The sequence below is a fragment of the Triturus cristatus genome, chromosome 7, assembly GCF_964204655.1.
Source record: "Triturus cristatus chromosome 7, aTriCri1.1, whole genome shotgun sequence".
Taxonomy (NCBI): domain Eukaryota; kingdom Metazoa; phylum Chordata; class Amphibia; order Caudata; family Salamandridae; genus Triturus; species Triturus cristatus.
This window is the reverse complement of record NC_140590.1, coordinates 65,167,453-65,193,632: the sequence shown is the minus strand read 5'-3', so window position 1 is coordinate 65,193,632 and position 26,180 is coordinate 65,167,453. Positions and strand designations below refer to the sequence as shown.

Sequence of the window (26,180 nt, the reverse complement as noted above, 5' to 3'; positions counted from 1 at the left end):
CAGATGTGAGCGGCCTGCCGTTCAGACCTCATTCTACGAATGCTAATGATGTGGCATTTCTCATTACGAATGCAGAACAAGTCCCAGAATACAAAGAAAAACTGGACCGGATGCTCTACCCACAGGTGACATGGGACAACCTGGGCTATGGCGTCTTCATCATTCAAGAAGGGGCTGAGCACGCCTGGGGCAATTTAATGGCATTTCTGAACAAAGGGTTTCAAACCTACACAGGAGTATTTGAGGATCCGTGGTTGATCCGGTGTCACTGACCGAAGTTGGACACCCCTTTTAACCTAATATTAGAACACTGGAATGCTGGAAGCTCCATTGAAAACAATGGAGCGCTCCGGGCTTATAATGGCTGCTATAAGCCCGGAGCTCCAACATTCCAATGTTTCTTTGTTTACAGCTGTGGCTGTGAACAAAGGCTTCAGGGAGCCGGAGGGGATTTGAATCCCCTCGGGCTCCCTGAAGCCTTTGTTTTATTTGTTAGAACATTCTTCTCTTTAGTGGCAGAATGTTTTAATAGCCTTATAGCCCTTCGTAGCTGGGCTATACCGGCTATTAAAGTTCCGCTCCCTTGTTAAAGCTGGAGCGGGCCTTTAATAGCCGGTATAGCCCGCTACGGCGGGCTATAAGACTATAGTAATAAGGCCCCAGGCGGAGGCTTCCTATCTTTATCATGTAATTCTACTACCAACACTAACTAAAGTATTACATTACTAATCACACATAGACTTAGTTGGCTGTATTAAATCAATTTTCACTAAGTTATTTCTGGGTGTCAATCCGTGCTGGTTAATGATATCCTTATATTAAGTTGCCCTTGTAAAAAGCGTGCAACTGGATAAAAGTATTTTCAGTGTTCCATAATAGTGAAACAGAAAACCTTTTAAACATAGGTATTTCTTTGTGCGTCAGTTGGGTTTGTCAGCACAAACGACACACCCTACTGAGCCACTGTGACATTCAGCCCACGGCGGCTGTCACCAGATAGGGGTGTGTGCGCTAATTACCATCTTCATGAGCTCCCGCAGTACCTGACTGGGTCAAAACAGATCAAATCCGGAAACTAAAAACATTTTTATTGGCAGATAGTCAAAATGCAAGACATTCTACAAAACGCGTTCTAAGAGGAAGTAAAAGGGATTTGACAAAACCAAGCAATTGTCCTTAGAAGCATCAGATGTGATGCGCCCCCTAATTAACCAACCTCTGTTCTTCAGTTTTTGAGGTTACTCACGGTCTCCACCTTGAAGTTCTTCAACCAACTCGCCCCTTCTGCCTTGACCTCATCTCCCCTTCGTCTTCTCGTATGGACTCTAGGCTGGCAGCAGACGCTTCTTCCTTCCTCCTTCACGCCGAAGCGCGAGGAGGGAATCTCAGACACCTCCAAGCGCTGAAGCATTGGACGGTCCTCTGCTCTTCAGCGATCAGTCCATGCAACCCCACAGGCACCTTAGATGAGGGTGAGGGCTCCTCTGATGGACCTCCAGAAGGTATAACGCTGCCGGAATCAATCTGAGACCGCGCCAGTGTTCAAACGGTGTTTGCACCCCACTCTGAAATCATGGGTTCACCTCGGATTGAACAAAGGCTCACATTTCCACTTATGCAAATTCCTCCCTGCAACAGCTGTAGGAATTTGGGAGACAAAAAGCGTACTATGTGGAATACTATGTGGCAAAACCAACCACGATAGCTACTTCTCCGTGTTATTCCCCATTACCTGCAGAGAAATTGGATATCAGGTGCAAAGGTGGTGCGGATACCACAGCGGAGAGACGAGAGGGGTAGGTACCTGCCTTGGCAGTTTATGTTGCGCTTCGTTTACCTCCTCCTCCCTCCTTGGAATGAGGCTGCATGCCAGGAGATTCATTCCAAGAAGATGAACTGTGAAAGGACAATGAGTTGCGAACACAAAACATGTAAAGAATGACTTGAAAGATGGCATGTATTGCGCAGCCTCACTGCGGCACAAACCTGTGCAATGTGACGTGCCCTTTAGTCGGGGAGCAGCCACAAGTGTACCTGCTGGACGGTATAAGGGATGGGGTGAGTACAGCGTGAGGCGGACCAGCACCCAACAGAAATGAAAGAAGGTCGTGGTCCTGTTCGCACGACAAATACTTCTCACCGCTATTATTCATGAACCAGCTCCATTACATTTCCTACCTTTAAATGACAATATCAGAGACCTGTGACAGAAAAGAGAGTATTCTGGCATAGTTGTTTTTATGTGCAAATAGGTCTCTCTCGTTTGTGTTAAGTGTAAAAATGTGATGGTTCATACCCCTCACACGTGATTGATGAGACACACTTAAATAAACAGAGCATAAGCACCACAGAGGCGCAGTTACATTAAAATAATTAACAGAGACTCTGGAATAAGGTAACTCTTTCTTATTCTAATTACTGTTTTTATTGTCCAGAGTCTGTGGTCACTTCAAACCCAATAGCCCATTGTGGGGGGTGTTTTTTGGGGCTACCATAGACTCTGGGTGGTGATTGGCTGTGGGATCCTCCAGGCTCCTACTTCTTATGGTGCTGTTGATGCTGTGTTTTTCGACCCCTATAGGTGGACAGTAGAATGGGGTCTTCTTCAGGGCAGAGGTGTGATGGTCATGTATTTAATAACTGTCCTCTAGTTTCTTTCTTTGAAATCTAATCAAAGACATAGAGGGACATCTTGTTGAGATCACGGCCAGTCCAACATGTAGAGATTCAATATCAATTGTGGTGGGTCCTGATGGTCATACATGTTGTATTTGGACCCGCGGGAGGCAGTGTATGTAATCGCCACAGTTCATCTTAGGCCAAGCTTATTCTTTCTCACAGGAAAATTGCAGACAGCAATGGTCTGTGTCTTCTCTCCCAACAGCACCCACCACATTTGATATTTTGCCAAGAAGATTCCGTAAAACACTGCCTGCTACGTTTCCATCCTTTGCATAACTCAGAAGCTCTTGGAAATAAAGACTAGAGACTGGCCTCACTGGAGGGGTCGGGCGAAACCATCAGAGGTGCGAAGTCTTTTTGGGTAAGGATCCAAGGCTTCCTCTGGACTGCCTGGTGTTTAGAATCAGCTGTTTGTGAACCTTATATAGTCGTTAAGTCGTAAGCAGAGGTTCATGAACAATATCACACCTGGGAACTCATTCAATAAGGTACATTGAAGCTATCCTTCCTTCCAAAATATGACAAAAACATATGGAAAACACTGAACGAAGACCTGTTGCCTGATTTAGCAATTGTTGGTCATGGCAAATACACCAGCTAAATGGCAGATCGACTGCTGTCCACCTTCACCGCTTGGGACGCAAACAGACAGCTCTACAGATGTCCTGCCAGAGGATATGCAGCCACACTCACCAAGGTGTAGACCGTGATAAATATAGTGGCGAACCAGCTGTCTTATGGATGTTGACTCGCCACTACCATGTTTCGAGGAGTCAATACTGTAGAAGAACTCCATTGAACAGGTGATAAACTTTCACAGCTCCCTCGAAACTGCCACATTCCCCGACAACTTGAAGCGTGCCAAAGTCAACCCCTTCCTAATGAAACCCTTTACAGACCTGACGGACCTCAAGAATTTGAGGCCCATCTCACTACTGCCTTTTGCAGCCAAGGTCATCGAAAATGCCATCAACACCCAGCTAGTGGAGGAGTGTGGCTCAATGGTTAGAGCGGCAGACCCTGAAGCGGAGTTCTGGCCAGGGACCAGGGTTCGATTCCCGCCTCGGCGGGGCTCGGGCTCAATTTCCTCGGACCTGTCTATTCTCGCCTCGGTGCCTATTCTAATCACAGGCCCCACGCTGCAACTCTGGGCAATAGCTTGCTTAGCCTCCACACCGGCCTCAACAGCGCTAAGGATGCCTGGCTTCACCCTGGGGGTGCCCAGGAGTGGACACTTCACAGGGAAAGCCAGGAGGGGTTCCACAGCGGTATGAGTATCAGCGCCAGGAAAGCGCAAAGGCGACACCGCAAGGTGTCCAGATTCTGCAGCAACCATAGAACTGAGACCGCACTTGTCGCTGCCACAGACGAAATCTGTGCCCTCAACCAAGGTCAAACGGCAGCCCTTAGCCTCCTGGACCCATCAGCAGCCTTCGACACCGTCTATCTCTGTTATGTTATGTTATGTTATTTGCTTTTGTATAGCACACAGATGCCGCAGCAAAGAGGCGTCCTGGCGCTTTGGAGATAGGGAAACACAACACCGCAGAGATGACCAGAGGGGACGAGACTAGGCTGTGGAGAATAGGAAGGTTTTTAACGATTTCCTAAAAAGGAGCAGGTCCGGAATAGCACGAAGAGAAGCAGGCAGCGAGTTCCAGAGGGTGGCTGCCAACACCGAAAAGGAACGACCACCTATTCGCGCTTTCTTAAAACGCGGAACAATAGCTAAATTGGACCCTGCAGATCGGAGGGATCTAGAAGGAACATAATGGAGAATAGTCTGGGTGAGAATAGGAGGGGAGGCTAACTTAAGAATTTTAAAAGTTACACAGAGTGCTTTAAATTTAATTCTCTGGCCTACTGGTAACCAGTGAAGGTCTTGGATAGTACGACGAACAGAAACAAACTTAGGAAGACCGACCAGCATCCTGGCCGCTGCATTTTGAACCCGCTGAAGGCGAGCTAGTTCTGCCTGATTAACACCCAGAAGCAGAGAGCTGGCATAGTCGAGTCTAGTAAGAACCAGAGCTTGCACAATGATCTGTCTGGTGTCTGCGTCAAAAAATAAAAAAATGGGCCGAAGGCACTGCAAGGCACCAAAACAGGTGCCAGCTACACGTTTGGTATGGGGGGTGAAGGAGAGTTTATCGTCAATCCATACACCCAAGTTTCTGACTTCAACTACAGGAGCGGGAACAGGACCCAACTCCAATGGCCACCAATTGTCTCCCCAGAGCCCAGTTTCCTTACCAAAGATGATAACCTCGGTCTTGGAGGCGTTAAGTTGGAGTCTATTTTCCGCCATCCAGCCTGCCACTGCCTTAAGAGCTGACTGAAAGGTGGAGGCATCCATAGTGGAATCACCATTGAGTGCCACCGCCAGCTGCGTGTCATCGGCGTATGACACCATGGTGAGACCAAAACTACGGGCTACCTCCGCCAATGGCTGAACATATAAATTGAATAAGGTAGGGCTGAGAGCCGAACCCTGCGGAACACCCTGGGGAATGGGGCGAGGAGCAGAGACATAGGGCGATAAGGAAACCTTGAAGGTTCGATCCATGAGAACGGAGCGAAACCATTCAAGAGCCAACTCTCCAACTCCTGCCTCCCCAAGACGCTGCAAAAGAATGTGGTGGGAGACCGTGTCAAAGGCGGCACTGAGATCCAATAGGATCAGTGCCGCCGTCTGACCCCGGTCCAGCTGTTTCCTAATATGCTCCACCACCACCAGAAGAGCAGTCTCGGTACTGTGGCCCGCGCGAAAACCATTCTGGGATTTGTCCAGTATATTAGCTTCCTGCAAATGAGAGGAGAGAATGCAATTCACGTGAGCCTCAGCTAATTTAGCCATCCATGGGAGGAGGGAGATGGGTCGGTAGTGTTCTAATTTTGCAGGGTCAAGGGAGGGTTTTTTAAGAATAGGTATGACGGTCACCTGTTTCCAAGCAATGGGGACATTACCAGTGCTAAAGGAAAGCTTAATAAGGCTATGCATAGCCGGATAACAACACTCAGCAAATTCCCGAAACTGAATTGGTCTCATAGGGTCATCAGGTGACCCAGATTTAACTTTAATTGTCAAAGCTTTAAACTCCTCTCGCGTAGGGCTAGGAATAACCTGTAGCCGCTTAGAAGTCAATGGGGCTCTAATATTCTCAGTGATGGAAAGATGTGACAATGACCTGTAGATGGCATCTACTTTATCAACAAAGAACGAGGCCAGATCCTCACAATGAGCCATGGATGCTGGAAAAGTGGTAGCAATCTTTCTGCTAGTGAGATCCTTACAAACCCTAAAGATGACCTTAGTAGGGTTTGCACTATTCTTAATCTCCTGGGAGTAGAAGGCTGCCCTAGCTGTACATATGGCTCGGTGGTACATTCTGGTGCAGGTCCTATAAGCTGATTTAAGGTCAGCATCATAGGTTCTGCGCCATGCGCGTTCCGCCTTTTTGCAGGAAGATTTCATCAGCTTAAGGGATTCATTGTACCAAGGGCTAGAGGGGCTAGATCTAGTCTTGCTCCACCTAGCAGGTATAAGAGTGTCCAATGAGTGGTCCAACCACTTACAAAAGCTATCATAGCCCAGGGAAACTTCCTTAGGAGGATGAGGATGGTGCTTCATCAAAAGATGGTGAAAATGCTCTAAATTCAAGTTTCTCCAAGGACGTTTGAGAATATTAGGGGTATTATTCCTAAGGGGAGGAATATTAGTGACAATATGCGTCTCGATCAGAAAATGATCGGTCCAAGCCATAGGCTTGGGGTGGAGCACTAAAATATTAGTCGAGATATCCGTCACAAAGGGGTCACACTAGCTACCAGACTCCATGACGCCGGCATCCAACAAAAGGCCCTAGACTGGTTATGCTCATTTCTCGAGGGCAGAGCACAGAGAATAAGACTCCCGCCCTTAGTCTCAGAACTGAGAGATATCAGATGCGGAGTACCCCAAGAACCCTCCCTCAGCCCCACCCTCTTCAACATATACATGGCCCCACTCACAACCATTGTCCGAAACCATGGGTTCAACATCGTCTCCTATGCCAATGACACCCAGCCTATCCTCTCCCTCACCAAGGAACCCAACATCACCAGGCACAACTTCCAAGAGGGCATGGAAGCCGTCGCAACCTGGATGTAGAATATCTGACTGAAACTCAACTCAGAGAAAACAGAAGTCCTCGGCTCCATCCCTCCACATGGAACGACACCTGGTGCCCCCCGCCCCCTCGGAAACCCACCCACCCCGATAGACCATGCATGTAACCTCGGCATCATACTGGACTCATCGCTCACTATGAATTGCCAGATTAATTCTGTCTCCTACGCATGCTTAACACCCTCTGCATACTATGTAAAACATTGAAGTGAATCCCCTCCAACGCCAGGAAAACAGTCAATCACGCCCTCATTACCAGTAGTCTGGACTACGGCAACGCCCTCTACACCGGAATCAACACAAAACTTCACATCAAACTCCAGATCATCGAGAACGCCACAGCCAGACTAAACCTTGAAATCTGAGCAAAACCGAAGGGGAAGATGGACGGAGTGTTGAAGATTGCAAACACTCACCACCAATCAACTGATCTGGGTTTAATCCATCATCATTCTTTAGCTCACTCCGCCACCCCAGTTCAGACATGGCCATATGCAAATCAGTCTGAGCCTGTGCCTCATGGGAACAGTCCAGCCCGAACTGCCAAGCGATGTCTTCCCTGGACCGGAAACAAGCATCCTGGGACCGGTTCCGGGTTCATAACCCTCATCAGACAGGCTATCTTGAATCCAGTGGCACCTTGATATCCCACGGCACAACCACATCACCCAACACCTCCGCAACCTCCACTGGCTCCCTGTTGAAAGAGGAATAACTTTCAAGTTGCTCACACACGCATACAAGGCCCTCCACAACATCGAACCTCAATACCTCAACAACCGCCTCTCCTTCCATGCCCCCAAGAGAAACCTCACCCAAATTTTTGTTCACTTGGGGTTTGACAACATTTCAGACGTTTTCAATGTTCAAATTATTAGACCATTATTTGCAGATCTGTAACTTTCTTTCATTTTCATTGCAGAACTAGAGCCGTGAAAGCTGGCTGTGTTCACCCTGTGCTCTCAGTCTTGAGCACTGCATGATTGATAGAGGACACCGTGTTCATTTTGGTGAGTTTTTTGGACTGTATATGTCAGCAAGGAATTGAGAATCTGTTTTGAGTTTTACTGGACCACACGGTACACAAAGTTGCTGTGGGGTGTGGTGCAGGTATCTGAAACGTGTTTGCTTGTGTGTTGTTTACATCGTACTGAGCCATGCAGTACACATTTTCGCGGTGGGCATGGTAAAGATACTGAAAAAGTGTTTGCTTGTGTTTTTTTATATATTTTATGGAAAGGGAGTATAACATTAAGGTAACCAGATGCCCCCATTTCATGATTAACTTTAGGTTCCCATGAAGGTATTTTATTTGAGAACTCACTCTTTAAGGTGGGCGGGTCCAGTTGAAGCCCAGTACTAAAGATTTTGTTCCCAATGGCATGAAGGAATCTTATCCAAAAGGTTGCCCTACAATCAGTACCCAGTGCCTGCAGGTGGATACAATTGACTTAAAATAGCTTCCTTTGCAGTATTTGCAGCGCTGTGAACAAGAGCAGTGTGGGCAGCTCATCTAACGTCAGGTCTACTATTTCCGGGTCCCAAAATCCTAATTTGCAAGCAGCATTTTTTAAATCTGTAAATATTTTGATGAACCATCGCAATCCGACCTGCTTAATTAACCCCTTCAGCGCGGCGCGGATTTCCGCGCCACGCTGAAGATTCCGTGCGCGGGCGGGGCCATGACGGAGCGGTTCCGTCATGCGCACAGCGCAACCGACGCACGTGACGGAACCGCTCCGTCACAAGCGTCGAAGGGGTTAATAGTCATTGGGTAGGACGAAAACTTCAACTCAGTGTGATTGGCCACAATCATAGGAATGGCCGCCAGCAAGGGTCTGCAGGTCACCGTGTCTATGATTGCTTTTTCACAAAGTAAACTTTTTTTAAAATAAATACAGCCTGTTTGGTCCACTTTTTTTACATTCACAAAGAGGAAGGGGTTGCAAAGGAGCCTGTCCCTTTTGTGAATCATCTATTGGTAAAATGTTAATGTTTTGTGACCAGATGTAGGGCCTCATGTATAAAGAATTGATTTGGTAAAAACTTAAAGGGTTGCAATTCGGCCAATCTCATCAATATTCATGAGGTAGGTCTCAAATTTTGACCCAATATGATTGGTCACAATCTAAGGAATGGTGGCCCGATGGGGTCAGCAGACCACCTTGCAGACCGATCCTCTTTTTGGAAAACTAGATGTTTTTTTTTTTTTTTTTAAGGAGAGTTGCAGAAACCTTTTTTTTAGGAGTAAGCAGTGGTCCCATGGACATTACTACATAGTAAATGCAATCGGTATTTGAAAGTGCCGTCCCAACATGTCCCTTTCAAATACCAGTTTCTTAGTATTTCCTAAATCCATCGAACGATTCAGAAAACCGTTTATGAATCTTTAATTGGATTTAGCACAGTACAAAAGGTGTTTTTATCAGTCGCAAACCCTCAGATTTACCCAATATGAGAGTTTGCATCCATTGAAACAATGTGCACATGAGGCCCTTAAGTCGCAAAATATTGACACATATGTTTCTGATTGGGAGTTTTGGAAGGGACGCATGCCGGCAGCATGCCCTTTCCAAATACCGAATCAGTATTCATTTGGGATCCAAATTTGGGAGGCTGGAAAAAGTTTTCGACTTCTTAAACAAGTTTGCAGACCAGAAAAAGCATTTTAACATTCACAGACGTCAAATCGGAGTATTTGCGACTATTACAATTCTTGGCCCATCTAGGCCTTTTTCGTTGCATTCTGGGACTTGTAGTCCAGTCTCTGCAATGCAAACACCAAACTGTCCATCCCAGGATGGAAAGGATGAAAAGGTTGAGACAAGTTCCAACGTAGTGCCAGGGAGCTATTGAAGCTTAAAGACTTCTGTACTTTGCTCCACTGGTTACACGAAGCACAGCTGTCAAGCACAGCTGCCAGACGTTTAATTTGTTAGCTATCAAAACAGATTCCTCATTAAAGTCAAACAGATTAATCTTCCAATTCATTGGCGTTTATCAAACACCACTAAACACACCACAGTTGGAGTCATTAAAGTAACTGTGTGAAGGGGGCCCCGGTCAAGCCACAATCATATCCCGGCCAATTTGTTTGCTTTTTAAATGAGTTTTAAATCCGCCACAGATACACGATGTGCATTTCAAATGAGATACACTGTTGAAATCCCGAAGTCCCCTGTGGCTATTTCTTATTTATGACTCAAAACAAGGACCTCCATAGTCCACTTTCCCCAGCTTCACCCTTGCAAGGTCACAGGCAGAGGTATCATGTGCCCTTCTATCTGCTTTGTGACATGTCACCTTTTTAGGTGAGTTAAACATACATCTGTATAGAAAGACATACACTTTCCAACATTTACTGCACTTCTTTTCATGTTTTAATTCTTTTTTCATTTTATGTACATTTTCTTTCATGAGCAGCATTTTTCCCCTGATACTCCAAGAACTTTCCCATCCATAACAAGCGCCGCTTAAATGTATGGGACTGTACAAAAAAATAAAACCTTAAAGAAATACTGCTTTTTTATGGTGGGAAATGCTTTTCTATGAAAAGTCTTTCACCCAGTAAACAAGCATTTGCAATGCAACAGGTCTCGCATTTACGTGAGTTTGAGCTATTGGCATTGTAAATGACAATGCTTTTTCTTTATTTTTTGTTTTTGAGACATAAATAAAATGCATTGTCATTTACAATGGCAATAGTTTAAACTTGCATAAATGCTTAACCTATTGCAGGGCAAATGATAACTCCGAGTTCGTCAATACTGATCCCAGTGTGGACCTGTCCTTGCCAGTGATCAATAATACAAGACCCGCTGAGGGTTGGGGGCACTAATGACGGTTTTACAGTAGCATGCATTGGCAAGTACAATAACCCCAGCTGCCAATATTGGAGAGTGCGAACACAACCCCTCACAGGGGCCGGTGTCGGGGGGTCACCCTGGCTGCGCAGCCACCCTCTGGCACTGCAGGGCAATGCTGCTGGGATCCATTCTGGAGCCGTGTCGCTGACAGTATGATTTAAAAAAAAAAATTAGGAAATATCCAAGTCCTTCGACCTCTGAGATTCTGGGAGGCGCTAGCCATAGTCCCTGCTCCTGTACATGCGGTGTTCATGTGCCCCCTCTAAAAATTTAAAAATAAAAGACGAATGGTATGGAAGAGCCTGCCATGCGGGTCATATTCTGTGAGCACTGGGCTCGGTACTGTATTTGCAGAACTGGTCTGTGGTTCAAATCAGTTTCAGCGCCTCAGACGAATCTGCGTATTTATAAGTGATTTATTTTTTATTTTGTAGCACAAACAGCAATCCATAAACTGTTGGTTCAACGCCATTGACTGTTTGATCAGTTACAGGCTATTTTTTCTTCCGTCAGTGAGGGGAGATTAAACACCTTTATTTCCAGAGCTGTGTCTGCAGCGAGGCCCCAAGCTAAACGCACAATAAAAGTGTACTTAATAAATGTATACCCCCCTCTCTCGTACTGCTACTTCATTCACGGTCCTGAAACTTATAGCAGTCTATATAAGCCCCTTAATTAGGCGAAAGCGATTTCCGAAAACATTTAGGCTGCTCTGAAAGAGACGCACATTGTTCCACCACAGAAGGCGTTTAAACCTAACCCCATTTTTTGATCAAGGTAAGTAAAACTTTGTTTATAAATACAAGGAGGGGGAGACTGACACTCGCACCGCGCGCTACACTGAGCCCAGAGGAAGCAGCACACTTTGTCAAAATTAATGTGACACGAGAAGAGTTCGGAGAATACATCTGTAAAACTCATGTGCGCTTTGTTTTGTTGTTGGTAAAGGATGCACGGCGCTGAACGCTTCTACCTGAAGCGTTAAATTGCATGTTTAGCTCAGAACGTCTGGGAGAGACCTTTTTTGCTTAAACGGCACACAAACATTTGAATATGCCTCAATAAAGAATTATGCACCGCGGTGGGGAGTTAGCTGTGATGAGGCTGTCTCGGTGTCGCCTGCTTATCTTTGGGGGAAGATGCACGAGGCGAGGTAAATAATTTAATAAGCCGCTGCGTGTAATTATGTTATTTACAAGGGCTGTTAACAACAACAAAAAAAACAGCCCCAACGCTATTTTTTAAACTGGCACCACTGTTCTCTGCCCACATCCATGCAAAGCACACGAGTGTGAAAGAGAAAGAGTTAGGCAGAGATTAAGAGTGAGGGGTGGGCAGAGACAGAAACAAATATATGGGAAGAGGAAACGGGCGGGGGGAGCGCATTCCAGGCGGGGGAGCGGAGAGCAGGGCTGCATTGTATAAACAAGCGCGCACTGAAGTTGACGAGGAGGGAGTGGGAGGGGGGAGTGGGGGCGGGCACAGTGGTGCGGGACATCAAAGGGGCCGCGAAAGTGAAAGCAAACGAGTGCTTTCAGGCCTCCAAATGGTGCGCGCACCCGGACGGCGCACATGCACTGTATTTGGAGGCCTGAAAAGCCACTGTTTGCACTGCCAAAACTCGCTTACTATAAGTCTCGCCAGAGCAGCGCTAAAGCGCTGTCTCAGGCGAGACCTAAAAAGGGATCATCAGTGCACATGTTCACCCTTAAGTGTGCAGATTCTTTGTATTCCTTTCCGTTTTGTTTGTAGAAAATGACTTCCATGAAAATATCTCCTTCTCTCACATCTGCTATGAAATCAGGGGCTTCCCTTTCACACATTAATGGCACCAGACCTCCAGGCTTCAAGCAGCAGGACTGTAAGTGACACAGAAACACAGGGTTTGGACTACGGGCCAGATGTACGCCACATTTTACAGGTCACAAACGGCACATACGTTTGCGAATGGTAAAATAAATTTTTCTATGTACCAACCCTATTTTGTTAGTCAGTAACCTATTACCGACTCGCAAAATAGGGTTTGTGAGTCGCTATTAGGCAGGGGCGTGTAAAGTGCCTCCCTTCCTAATAGCTAGTCGCACTGGCATGTATAAAGGTTTTGCGACCGGGAATGCAGTTGGAAAACATTAGCAGATTACAACCAATTTGAAATTGGTGGTAAGTGATTCGCAAACCGAAAAGGGTCCTCAAAGGACCCCTTCCCCCTATGCAATTGGGGCGCCAACATTTTTCCAGAGCAGGCAGAGGTCCCACAGACCACTGGACTCTATAGAAAAATGAAAAGAAAACTTTTTTAATTTTTTTAAATGGATCCTGTTTTCCTTAAAGGAAAACAGGCTGCATTTAAAAAAAAAACGTTTCTTTATTTAAAAAGCAGTCACAGACATGGTGGTCTGCTAACCCCAGCAGGCCACCTTCCCTGGAGGGCCAGCGATTACCAATGGATCGCAAATTGCGACAGCCTCATGAATATTAAAGAGGCAGGTCCCTTGAGACCCATTAGGGAATCACAAACAGTGTCTGAAACACTGTTGTACATCAGGTTTTGCGACTTGCTAAAAATCGCATTTAGCGAGTCGCAAAACCTGCTGGTCGTACACACAGCCCATAGGCCTCAGAACAATCTCTCAGGTGACACAGAACCTGAGCGCTTTAACAATGGACAGTACAGCAGTTTGTTGGGCTACAGATAGTTTACAGGTTCAAGTTCCAGACCTCTCAACTGCTAAACGATTTACAGGCACAGGATGCAGACAGCAGAGGTATCGCTAAGATTAGACAGACCTGACAAGCTGAAGCCTTAAACAGGAAGGCTACACCTCACTTTACATGATTAAGATGATAAACATGTGAAAATCCAACCATCCTACATGCCACTTGCTAGAGGAATGTTGAAACAAACATCTACTGGCAGCAAGGATAAGATCCAGACCTGCTCCATTGAAGAACAGAAATCTCACAGCCAAAACCTGAAGTCAACTCCATGGTCTACTGGGTGTGTTGCAAACTATGGAATTGGGGTGCATTAGCATCAATCTCGGTTTCCCTACCTTTCAACAAACATACATTATTTCTTTTAACAATATATCAATATTGAAAATACTTGGAAAAACTTGTAATTGGCTCTGTGTTAAAGAACATCGACATTCACCGTGTCGGCTCAGCGATGGATCGATAGGGGGTCTTCACCAGAGGCGACAGGATCTGGAAGAAACTCCTTACCTGCGACATGGAGGATGGAGAAGAATGCCATTGCCAGTAGAGTCTTCATGGTTCCTCTTCCTTGAGGCTCTGGATCCTGACAGCACCTCTCAGCTGGAAGAGTGGCGAAGCAGTGGTGCAGGGAGAAGCCAACTAGAGTGAAAGTAGGAAGCTGGGAGAAGAAATACCACCTTTGGGAAACAAGTCTAACAGGAAAACCAAAAGCACCCGTCATCTGGGAGGCACAATGAGCACTCTCTGTTCCAGGGCGAGGGTGGGAAGGCCTGCAGGAAACAACATGTGGGGACCTGCAGGATTGGGACATTCAATCTTAAGCCTCTTGCAAATATGTTCCCAACATTCACTCTTTCTGGCCTGTGTTTCGAGTTCTCAGCATGGGAAGCGCTAGAGAGGTCCTACGTAGGTGGCCGGTTCAGTCCCCACTGTCTCTCCATATCATTCGCAGGTGTCCCCATGTCACCAATGCCACTATCAGCAAGTCTTGGCTCTTTTTTTTACCAATGCCACTAGAAGCAAGTCCTGGCTCTTTAACCTTTCTGGGGTTGGGTGTGTCAGACTAAATATACATGTGTATGTGTACATTCTCCCTGATGCGTTTAAACGTCTGATAGGCCGTGAAGGCTGGATTTGGTCTTGTGCTTCCTGGTTTAGGAATGTTAACCATTGTAGCAGTCTCGTGTTTGTTCTCATTATGTGCCACAGGGCTTGTGTCTGATTGGCTAAGAACACATGTTCACAGAGATAGCACACGCTTGGTTGGTCTAGCACGCGTGACTGGGAAGCAATGAATGCTGGGAAGATTTTTCTTTATTTCATTATTTCATTAATAGTAAAAGAATGTGACATGCACATTATAAGTGAATTTATTTGTGATAAAAAGCAGGGCTGATTTACACAATGCTGTATTTTCAAACAAATAAAGCGATACCAAAGGGGATAATGGACGGAGCGTTTGAGCAAATCAAACACTCACCCCCAGTCAACTGATCTGGGTTTAATCCATCATCATTCTTTAGCTCACTACAGCACCCCAGTGGTACGGGTATGCTTAGACGTTAGTCCCGTGCTCTCCATGCCACTGCAATCAAGCTACCCTGGCTGAAGAGGGGTGAAACCCCGAAACCGGTCCCAGGATGCTTGTTTCCAGTCCAGGGAGGACCTGGCCTGGCAGTTCGGTCTGGACTGTTCTCAAGAGGCATAGGGTCAAGACTGATTTGCATATGGCCGGGTCTAAACTGGGGTGGCATGGTGAGAAAAAAAACTATGGATTTAGGCCCAGATCTCTGTACTGGGGTGAATGTAAGACATTGTTCTGCATTCTGTCCATCAACTGTTGTTTTTGTATTTTTCAAACAAATATTCAACATTTAAATATCAGCTCTAGACAGCGAGAGGTGGGCAGGGGGCCTAGGTCTTCACACTACCCTGCTGCTTTGGCATTTTATTTAATTTGATTTTATCAAATGATTTTATACAGTGACCTATCACCAGGGGGTTTTAGGTGCTTTAAAAATACCAGTGCCCACTATAGTTAATACTACCAGGAGTGAGAACTAGAGTGGCGTGACAGAGTGTGGATAGTAGGAGTAAAGTAAAGCTAGTCCAGGAGAAGAGCAGGCAAAAGGTAAGACTGTGGATAGCAGGGTAAAGTAAGGATAGTCCAGGAGAGAAGCAGGCAGAAGGTAACAGAGTGTGGCTAACAGGCGTAAAGGTGAGAGGATGTGGCCTAACTGCTAGAGTGGTCCACCTCGAAACTGGGGTACTGGGTTCGAGTCTCGACAGGGACGCTCAACATCCTGTGATTCTGGGGAAGTCACTTAATCTCCCCATGCCTCACAAAAAATTAATGTGTCCGTCTGTAACGCAACTGGTGCTCATGTAAAGCGCTCTGATACTTTCGGGTCCAGTTCGCAGGCAGAAGGTAACTAAGTGTGGAGAGCAGGCGTAAAGTAAGGATAGCCCTGGAGAGGAACAAGCAGAAGGTAATAGAGTGTGGAGAGCAGGGCAAAGTAAGGATAGAGCAGGAGAGGAGCAGGAAGAAGGTAACAGAATGTTGATAGCAGGTATAATGTAAGGTCAGACTAGGAGAGAAGCAGGCAGAAGGTAACAGAGCGTGGCTAGCTGGCATAACGTAAGGTTAGACCAGGAGAGGGGCACGTAGAAGGTAACCAAGTGTGGACAGCAGGCGTAAAGTAAGGATGGACCAGGAGAGAAGCAGGCAGAAGGTAAGAGTGTGGATAGCAGGCATAATGCAAGGTTAGGTTAGGGTAGGAGAGGAGCAGTCAGAAGGTGAGAGTGTGGATAGCAGGTGTAAAGTAAGGATTGACCTGGAGAAAAGCAGGTAGAAGGTAACAGAGTGCGGATAACAGGGGTAACATAAGGTTAGACCAGGAGAGGTGCAGTCATAACATAACAGAGAAGGGGCAAAGGAGGCTTCAGGATTTCTCCAGGAAGAAAGAGAAGCATCTTTGATTGCTCCATGAAGAGGAGGGAGGGGTGGGTTCTAATGCTGTTCCAGGCTCATCTTGCCCCTCGAAGCAGAGGACGAAGTGAACCTCAATGTCTCAAATCCTTATTTTATAGGTTACTCTGGTCCCAGAGATAGGCTGAAGAACAAGGTAAGGCGGTAGTCAGATGAACTGCCTTAAAATCAGTTCAGAAGAGTCTGAAGGTGGTCCTAGTGCTTCATGGCAGTCAGTGGGCTTTTCCGAGAGTAGGGGGCATGTTTCAGAATAGCTGATGCTTCTTCTGCTGACTAGAAGATTGGTTTGAGGCCAGAGACAAGGGAGCTTGAGCATAGCTTCCAATATGTGTGCATGATGCTCATGAAGTGGGGCATGCATTGCGTGTGCGTGAACTGGAAGAGCGCAGTCCTACGAGTTCTATTTGGAACCCTCAGACCTGTGTTCGCGCACAAGACAGACGCGAGGTTGCCAGTGGAAGTGTAATAATACTGATATTTTTAGGTCTCGCCTGGCGTTGCAGTGTGCATGCACTGCTCGCTCTGCGAGGGCTTCTTGGAATTCCCAAAGGTAAATCTGTCTAATGTTGATTCTTACAGATAACCCCATGTCCTCGTGTCTGTTGACATTGACCTAATACATATTTGGTCCTGATGAAGGTGGTTTAATACGATATCCACTGAAACGTGCGTAGAGCGTTTCTCGATGCAAGGGAATCCTACCTGAGACATTAACAAGAGAAGAACTGGATGGGAAACAATTGCAGAAAGGAATCAAACCTTCAATTGTCTCTGTCAGAAGGATATAGGATCCCAAATATGTTTTAGAATTTCTATTTCTTTACAATGTTTTTGTTGTGTGAACGCTAGTGTCATTGTAGTTTTGAGTGGTGTGAATGCAGGTTTGATGGGAATTATGAACAATTTTTCAAATTGTGTCTCAGGACAATGTTTATATTAAAATTGTAAATGTTTGAATGTTTCTTAATGTAATAAAACAAATATACATGTGAAAAATGGTTAAAAAAAGATAAAGAATAAAAAATCTATATGTTTTATAAACAATAAAATACAGTTGTATGAGCTAATCATGTTGTAGGAATGTGTTTCTGGGGACATGTCTATAAGAAGAGCTTTCAGCCAGCAATAAAACAAAGTGGGTTAGTTTAGCGTTTTTTTTATAGTGTCAGTTTTTTCCCCCTCCTCTATAACCCAAAATTAAATAGGGGGTACCTTCTTTTGCTCACACAATAGTGGTGCCCTGCACCCTAACGTAAGCAAAAAAAGATAGTAAAACAAACAATAACACACCCCTGAGCCCCCGTACCACTGCATCTGTGCACAAATGATACCTACTACTCAGTCCCCTCTCTCCACTGGTCCATCACTGCTAGATATGAGGCTCAAGGCAGGTTGTCCGCCCCTTTTGTGCAAAAACAAAAAAAGGGTGGAGGGGTTCTGTAAATCCCACATCTCGCCGCCTATTGATTTGGACCTGTTCCATGTGCAGCATGGGTAAACTGGGCCCAACAGTTAACAAGGAAAAAACGGTTCCCACCGACCATTTAGCTAGTAACACAGCCAAAACTGGGGTGCACTGGCCTAGTACCACTGCACCTGCTGCACTAATGGTAGTGATTGCCATTTAAACGAATCTCCACCTTCGTCAGCAGATCTCCCTGAGAGAGCTGTGTCTGTCCATTTGCAAAGGTAAAAATTAACCCACACATAGCAGCCTTTCCTCTGGGTCATCTCCATGAGGCTATCCAGAAGAAACAGGCCTCCTCACCAGGGTTGCTGCAATCTGAAAGACGTGTAAATGTTTGCTATTGGTTAATCACCAAAGGAGAAGGCTGTTTGGAACATACAGGATCCGATCTAGATGGTGTTGGTAGATTGTACAGACTGAAAAGTTAGCCTTGGACCTCTATTGGGAATGCTGTCCTGAATACAAACCCAATAATGTCCTGCCCAGATACATCTCATAATCAAGGGGAAAAACCTGGACCCACCTAAACATTCTTTCCATGTACATAGACCATAACTAACATTAGGGACATAGGGCCAAGCTCTCCATGCTCACAGCTGAACTTATGAGCTTTGCTTGCTTGGGGATCTGGGTTCACCTAGTCTTTTTAGTGAAAAATATCACCAAAAATTAAGAGTAAACAAAAAGTAACATTAAAATCAATGGGGGAAAATCAAAATAAAAAGTATTGAGATTGCAAATGTAAATTTAATCATATTCAGATAACTCAACCATCGAGGTTTTGCTATAGCCAGGTCCCTTATTTTTATTTCTCCGGTCTTCTCAATTTGTAATGGAATTGTGCACCTTATTCACATTTACAATATTCTGAAGGATGACTTACTTGTACCTAAATATATGTGCGAGAGGGACAAGTAACCCTGCTTGTGCAATGCAGAGGATTTGGTTAACCACAAAAGGTGAGGAATGTGGCCATATTTGTCACAATCGGTGACTCCTTCAGGGACAAGGTATGCTATATTGGGGCTCATGATCCTAATCACATGCACATGCTTGGATCCATCCACCTTGGTTGTCTCTAACAGATGTTTCACAATTAGGCAGGATGCGATCTAGGGAAATTCTTTAGGACAGTAAAATTTATAATAAATCTACACAGTGTCTGGGACCAAGGATGCAACAAGTAGTGTCCAAGCACTAAGTACCCAATAAGTGCACCTGCAGAATGTAAAATCACTGACCAAATGAGGGTGATGTCATCTCCTTGAGAGAAACACTGGAAAGAACGCAAAAAAAATTCAGCGTGGTCATCCATTGGAGAACTTCACCAACGATCTACCCCTTCTCATGTGCCAACATCGACACCAACCATGTGCCCTCAAGACGGCCGGCCAAGCAGTCATGCGCACTTGGAGTGGGCAAGCCAATCCTCCCCTACTCTGGGAGCAGAGCAGTCCCACCCCACCGGCAGAGATGCCGCAGCAGGGAAACATAAAATAATAATAAGGAGAGATCGTCATTTTATGTTTCCTTTATTTACACTGCAAAACAAAGTAGGGCGACTCTCCTGCGCCTTAGTGGAGGAGCCGCCACTGCTTATCAGTCTATTACCACATACAATGTCTCTCATTGCTTTAAATGTTTCCCAGACCCTTTTTTCACACAGCATGAAACTCGGGTGTTTTGTGTCAGAGGTTTCATCTCACTCCTACCTGTATTTCAGGTTTTTCTTCATATCTTGCCAGGACTCCAGTGTGTGACTTCTCCTCAGATACACTCATGCACATTGGCCGTGGGCCCAGAAAAATACTTTCTGGGCATCTCAGTAGGGACCTCCATAGCTGGGTCCAAGCGAAGCAGGGTCTATAAATATATGTTTTATATACCATATAAGTGATTCGAAAGATCCTGCCACAGCTCTACCGGACGAGGAAGAAGGTGAAAGCTTTTGGAGCATCAGAGTGCAGTCCTTTACTGGCATTGGGTGTCACCCTCTTGTGTTGGTGCGGGGAAGAGGTGGAGTTTAGCCAGAACACCAGGAGTGCATGCACGTAGAGTTTGCTGCACCTTCATAGCACAAAGAGTGGTTTATTAGATAATATTAATTCCATGACACAATCCACTGCCCTCCCTTATATCTGATGTGTCCGGGGCATCGGACGCCTGGGTAGACTCAGGATGGACAAACGCAAGGGCATCACCCTTGCACAGCTGTGGCCAGTGAGTGCCCAGGGATTGAGCCAGAACCTCAGGTGAGCCAGCAGCAAAAAGTGTCTCAATCCAACCCCACAATACCATACTTAATTAATTAATCTTTATTCGGATTCAAAAATGTATCCATAAAAGCACAGGTCAAAATAAATCAATACTTAATGCAGAACACAGAATACTACACACTGGTTCCTGCACATCACACACCACTCACCTCACCGACATCGAGCTCAGTAGCACACACACCACCAACGGTACAGACGCTTCAACTCATACTCAACAAGTCACTCTGCAGCCACCCACACACCTGACATCATCACACAACGAAACATAGATGCAATCAAGATCACCGAAGGATAATTCCCGTCAACTTCCACACACTTCATCAATGTTTTCATCCCTGCAGGCTTCGGCACACACACACAAGACAGGCTGTGGGCTTGCAGCCACCCACAAGTCCCCCTGGCACGGAAAAACCTAAACGGGCTGTAAATAGGCTGCCCTCCAGACCAATCAACTCAGCTTCACCACCTACAAAATCATCAGAAAGAATACGCTGACACGTCTGGCCAAGAAACGAACCACCTCATCCTGGCACTGTCACCATAGATGGCACTAAAGGGCCACCAAATTCACCAACAGAGGTTAGATTATAGTTACATATATGTATCCTATATCCATCTGGTGATGGTCTAGTTGTTTTGGGAGATGGTGATACACCTTATTGGTTAAAGATAAACCAACCTAATTTTAGGAAGTAAAGATACAGACGTGTCAGGTTTAGGATGCAGGTAGGTGAAAAGCGAGAGGAGAACCAGTAGTTACAGTGTTCGACTGTTTGCCAGGTCTGAGTAAGACGAACCTTTCAGAGAGCATTCAAATCCCAAGGTGCGTAGACCAAGAGCAGGTCATGAAAGTAAATTGTTTACCTACGATCGTAAGCGTTTAATCGAGGCTTTGGGCCTCATGTAGGAAGCCAAATACCGGTCGGTAACGGCCGATTTTCGGTAATTATACCGTTACCGACCGGTATTTTGGCTTTTGGTATGTAGGGGGACAATTTCTGTATTCGGAATTTACCGAATCGGTAATTTTACCGATTCGGTAAATTCCGAATACAGAAATGAAATGTAGGGGGAGTGTGTGGGTGATGTTTGGAGTCGGTATTTACCACCAACTAATAGTTGGTGGTAAATAAAGTATGGATGGTGAAATGCATTTCATAGCGCCTACAAGTGTGCAATGTGGCAGACATACATGCCCTTCGGGCATGTATGTGTGCCACATGTGCACACATGGCCGTTTCAGGGGTGCAACAGGGTGTCAATGTGACACCCTGCCACCCTTGCATGTGTTCCCCCCATTACCGAATCGGTATTTACCGATTCGATAATGAGGCATACCTTCCCATCAATGGGAAGGTATGTCTCATTACCGAATCGGTAAATACCGATTCGGTAATTTCCGAATTATTCCGAATCGGTAATATTTACCGACCAATTACCTACATATCATTTACCACTTCATAAATACCGAATCGGTAAAATTCGGTATTTATGAAGTGGTAAATGTGTCCCTACCTACATATGGCCCTTTATGTTTTGCTTCAGAAATATCATATCCATTCTGCTACTTAATAATATTTGGCAGCTGTTAGCCCTGACAGCCTTAGGGTGGTCTTCCCCCAACTTTGTTCCGGACCCCTCCATTTTTCTGAACTAATTTTTGCTTGTTTTAGGACACTGCGCACTTTACCACTGAGGACTAGTGCTAAAGTGCTTGTGCTCTCTCCCCTAAACATGGCAGCACTGGCTTAACCCCAATTGGCATATTTCATTTACTTAAAAGTCCCTCGTAATGTGCACTACCTGCGCTCAGGGCCTGCAAATTAAATGCTACTAGTGGGCCTGAAGCACTCATTGTGCCACCCACTTTAGTAGCCCTCTAACCACGGTTCAGGCCTGCCATTGTAGAGCCTGTACATGCAGTCTAAACTGCATTTCGACCTGGCAGGGTAACCCCTTTGCCAGGCCTAAACCTTCCCTTTTTATACCTGCAAGTCACCCTTAAAGTAGGCCCTGTCTAATCCACATGGTAAGGTGGCAGATATTTTCAAAGGCAGGAAATGTGCTTTTGAGTATTACTTGTCCTGGTACCGAAAAACTACAAATTTAGTTCATCTTTACTGCAAGGCCTATTTCGTACACAGGATAACATTGGGTTTACCTTATTATGGGCCTCATGTAGGTAGCGAAATACCGGTCGGTAACGGCCGATTTTCGGTAAATATGCCGTTACCGACCGGTATTCAGACAAGTGAGATGTAGGAGTCCAAAAACCACTTTTCGGTAAATATGAGGCGGTAAATACCGATTCATAGTTACCGAATTCTAAAATACCGATTCATATTTACCGAATACACAATTAACGAATCGGTAAATATGAAGTGGTAAATATGAAGTGGTAAAAATCTAAAATGACATGTAGGAGCAGTCGGTAATTAAGAAATCCAGGAAAATCGGTAAATAAGAGTCGGTAATTAACACGGATGGAAAGCAGGTGGTAACCATCAACAATGCACATAAGCAATCCCAAAATGCAACAGCGTGGACAACATGGCCGCCATGTACGTCATTGCAAGGCGCCTACGTCTACAGGCAGCAGGACTGAGGGTGTGGCGACGGGAGGAACAAATCTACAGACAGCGCATCACACTATTCCAGCTGACTGATGCAGAGATACATGAGAGGTACAGGCTACACCCCGAAACCATCATGGACCTGATAAGGGACCTGCACCCACTCCTGGACCAGCCAACAAGAAGGGCGCACGCCATACCACCACATGTGCAGGTGCTCTGCAGCCTACATCTACTGGCATCCGGCAGTTATCAGGTGGTGACAGCTGCGGTGGGTGGTGTATCCCAGAGTTGCCTGTCCCGTTTCTTCAGGAAGTTCCTGGATGCCATGATGCAGAGAATGCACCACTACATAAGCTTCCCAAACACACAGGCTGCACTGCAGAAAACAAAAACAGACTTTTATCACATGGCACAGTTCCCCCATGTCATCGGCTGTATTGATGGTACACACATCCCAATCTGTCCACCAGCTGATACAGAGCACATCTACAGGAACAGGAAGTCCACCCACTCCATCAATGTGCAGGTGATCTGTGATGCAGGGAACATCATCACAGATATTGTTGCAAAGTTTCCTGGGAGCACCCACGACTCTTACATCTTCCAGAATAGTGGGATATACACACGACTGAGTGCCGGAGAATTCGGAGAGGGATACCTGCTGGGTAAGTAACAGTGACGCCCCTTGAAACCTGCAAATCAGAGTGTATAGAGGCATGTAACTGATGGTTCCCTTTTACTCATCCAGGCGACAGTGCATATGCATGCCGGTCATTCATCCTCACTCCCTACCTACACCCAGCAACCCAGAGTGAGAGACGATACAACGTGGCCCACAAATCTACACGCAATGTGGTGGAGCGCACGTTTGGACTACTGAAGAGCAGGTTCCGCTGCCTCCACAAGAGCGGAGGCGCACGCCAGTACAAACCCATCACCTGCTGCAAGATAATTGCCACTTGTGCAATGCTGCACAACCTTGCCACGAAAAAAGGTACAGATGTGGAACTAACATATGTTGAGGACAACGAGGATGAGTCAGGCCAGCCAGAGGGCAGCGCAGCTAGAGTGCCAACTGCAGTCGATGGGAGAGAGAGACGGGCAGAGATCACATGCAACTATTTCTGAGTAAGTGAGGGGACACAGCGAGTTGTGAGAAGTCATGACGTAGTTTAATGTGGCACCACGCCATGAACACATGAACAGGCCAATCTGGCAATATGCCATCTATACAATGAGTATGTCCAGGGTTACGTCACCCAATGGCAAGTGGATAAGCAGGGCCACATCAATGTTTGCGCATACGCGCTGCAGTGGTGGATTGCACGGCCTGTGCATCCTCACTAGAGCCAACCCCAAGCCGCCTGCTGCTCCTGCGTGCTTCGGGGACGGGGGGTGTGATGCTGCTGCTGGTGTCGATGCTCTCCGCAGCATCCCCTGCAGCAGTTGTCGACGCCTGACTACTCAATAGCACCCCTAGTGCACTTGTCACCTGCACCATCCCCCGAGACAGGTCGCTGCAGCACTGTGTTAGGCCCTCCTGCATCGTCACAGAGCGCCGGCAAAGTAGGGAAGTCGCAGTTGCCAGACGGTTGAGTGCCCTGCTGGTAGTGTCCCTTCGCTGGTGTTCCCGGCGCCGTGCTTCGATGTCAGCATCTAATTTGCTGCACAACTGCTGGATTGACTGGGACATGTCCCGAATGCCCGCAGCCATGCCGCCAATGTTTGTGTCCATGTTGACTAAGCTTGTCTTCATCACCCGCATGTGCCTCTGGACTGACATAACTGCCTTTGATTGCAGGCGCTGTTGCTTCAACATTTGGCCCTCGAGCCCCAAGAAGACACCATGGCCGTCAGTGGGTGCTGGTGGACTCTGGACACGCGACCTGCGGCGCCCTCTTGCTCCCGTCTGTGCTGCCTGTGAGGTGTGGGGCACAGTGGGATGGCTCCCTTCCTGGGGCCCGGTGCGGTCTTCTGGGCCCATGCTGTCGTCTGACGAGGTGTCTAAGGCTCGTAGCCTGGCTGCTGGACGCCTCCTCATTCTCACACCTGCAAGCGGAGATGTGGCCGGTGAATCGAACATGAGTGGCGATGCTGGCTCTGGTGGTGGTGATGCTGGCTCTCGGTGAGGTGATGCTGGCTCTGTGTGCGGCGAGGCTGGCTGCGTAGGTGGTGCGGCTGCAAGTGGGCCTGCTCCCTGGTCTGAACTCGTGCTGGCTAGAGGTGATTTTTGTGGCCGGTGTGCCGTCTCCCCTGCAGCATGCCCTGTACTGCATGATGTCACATCTGTGGACAGAAAAACAACATTGGCTCAGTGTCCCCGAAGGGCTGCATTGCAAGCGTCACAATAAATCATTTCACATTCCAATCTGTCCTCTGTCTCCTTGTGCCTCGAGTGCGTGACATGCCTTGTTGCCCTGTGACATTTACGTCATGGTTAGTGTTGCCCTGACTACATCTCCCGGAATGCATTGCCTGTCTGCACTGACACGTGTGGACTGCAGTGTGATTCTCGTTTCACAATGGGGGATGTGGGATAGGGGTAGGGGAGGCTACATTGCTGTGCTTTCGTCTTACCTTGGTGAGTTGCGGCTCTGGCAGAGCTGTCGGCGTCCCCAAGACCCACGACGCTCTCTTGCTCGAGTGTGGCCGCCACCAGCTCCTCCAGTTCGGTGAGGGCAGGTGCCCTGTTGGTTCCACCTCCGGTCTGGCTGGCCTCCTTCTGGATGTCGCCCATCTTCCTCTTGGTCACAATCCTCAGGTCATACCAGCGCTTTTTGAGGACCTCAATGTCCCTGTGGGTCACTCCCACAGCATTGACCTGCGCCTGGATGGCCAGCCATATGTTGCGCTTTTCGGCCTCAGGCACTTGCAGGGATTGCCTCCCAAACAGCTTCTGGTGCTGCTTCACCACCTCCTCCACCAGCACCTGGAGTTCCTTGGGGCTGAATTTGAGCTTCCTCCTCCTTTCCCCTCCGTCTTTCTGTGTTCTCTGGCTGGACATGCTGTTCGTTTCCCGCTCGCACATGCAACTGCTCCCTGCCTCTCCTCTGCACTCCAGGCCTCTCCAGGGTCGGCTAATTATGTACACCTGCCTGGGTGTGGCCACTTCGGCTAATTGTGTACACCTGCCTGGGTGTGGGCAGTTCCTGGTTGGGTGGGCTGTCGTTGCACAGGATTAGCTGTTTCGTCAAGTCATGTGATGTTATTTACCGAATCCGTACGTACCGATTCGGTATTTTCCGAATCGGTAGATACCACCTCGGTATTTTCCGATTCGGTAGATACCACCTCGGTATTTTCCGAATCGGTAATTATCACCTCGGTATTTACCGAATCGGTGAATTCCGATTCGTATTTACCGAATGTTACCGAATCGGTAACTGTTACCGAATTTTTACCTACATATAACTTACCGATTCTAATTTACCGATTCG

General features: G+C 46.7%; 1 protein-coding gene across 1 annotated transcript in view; it reads right to left on the bottom strand.

Annotated features, from left to right (window-relative positions):
* LOC146808828 (urokinase plasminogen activator surface receptor-like) overlaps positions 1-14,177 on the bottom strand; it is a 68,235-nt gene extending 54,058 nt beyond the window's left edge. The window contains exon 1 of the mRNA XM_085615651.1: positions 13,942-14,177. Coding sequence (XP_085471777.1) covers positions 13,942-14,155 — 214 coding nt within the window. The 5' untranslated portion in view covers positions 14,156-14,177. The remainder of the gene's footprint in view (positions 1-13,941) is intronic.
* Positions 14,178-26,180: the final 12,003 nt, after the last annotated feature.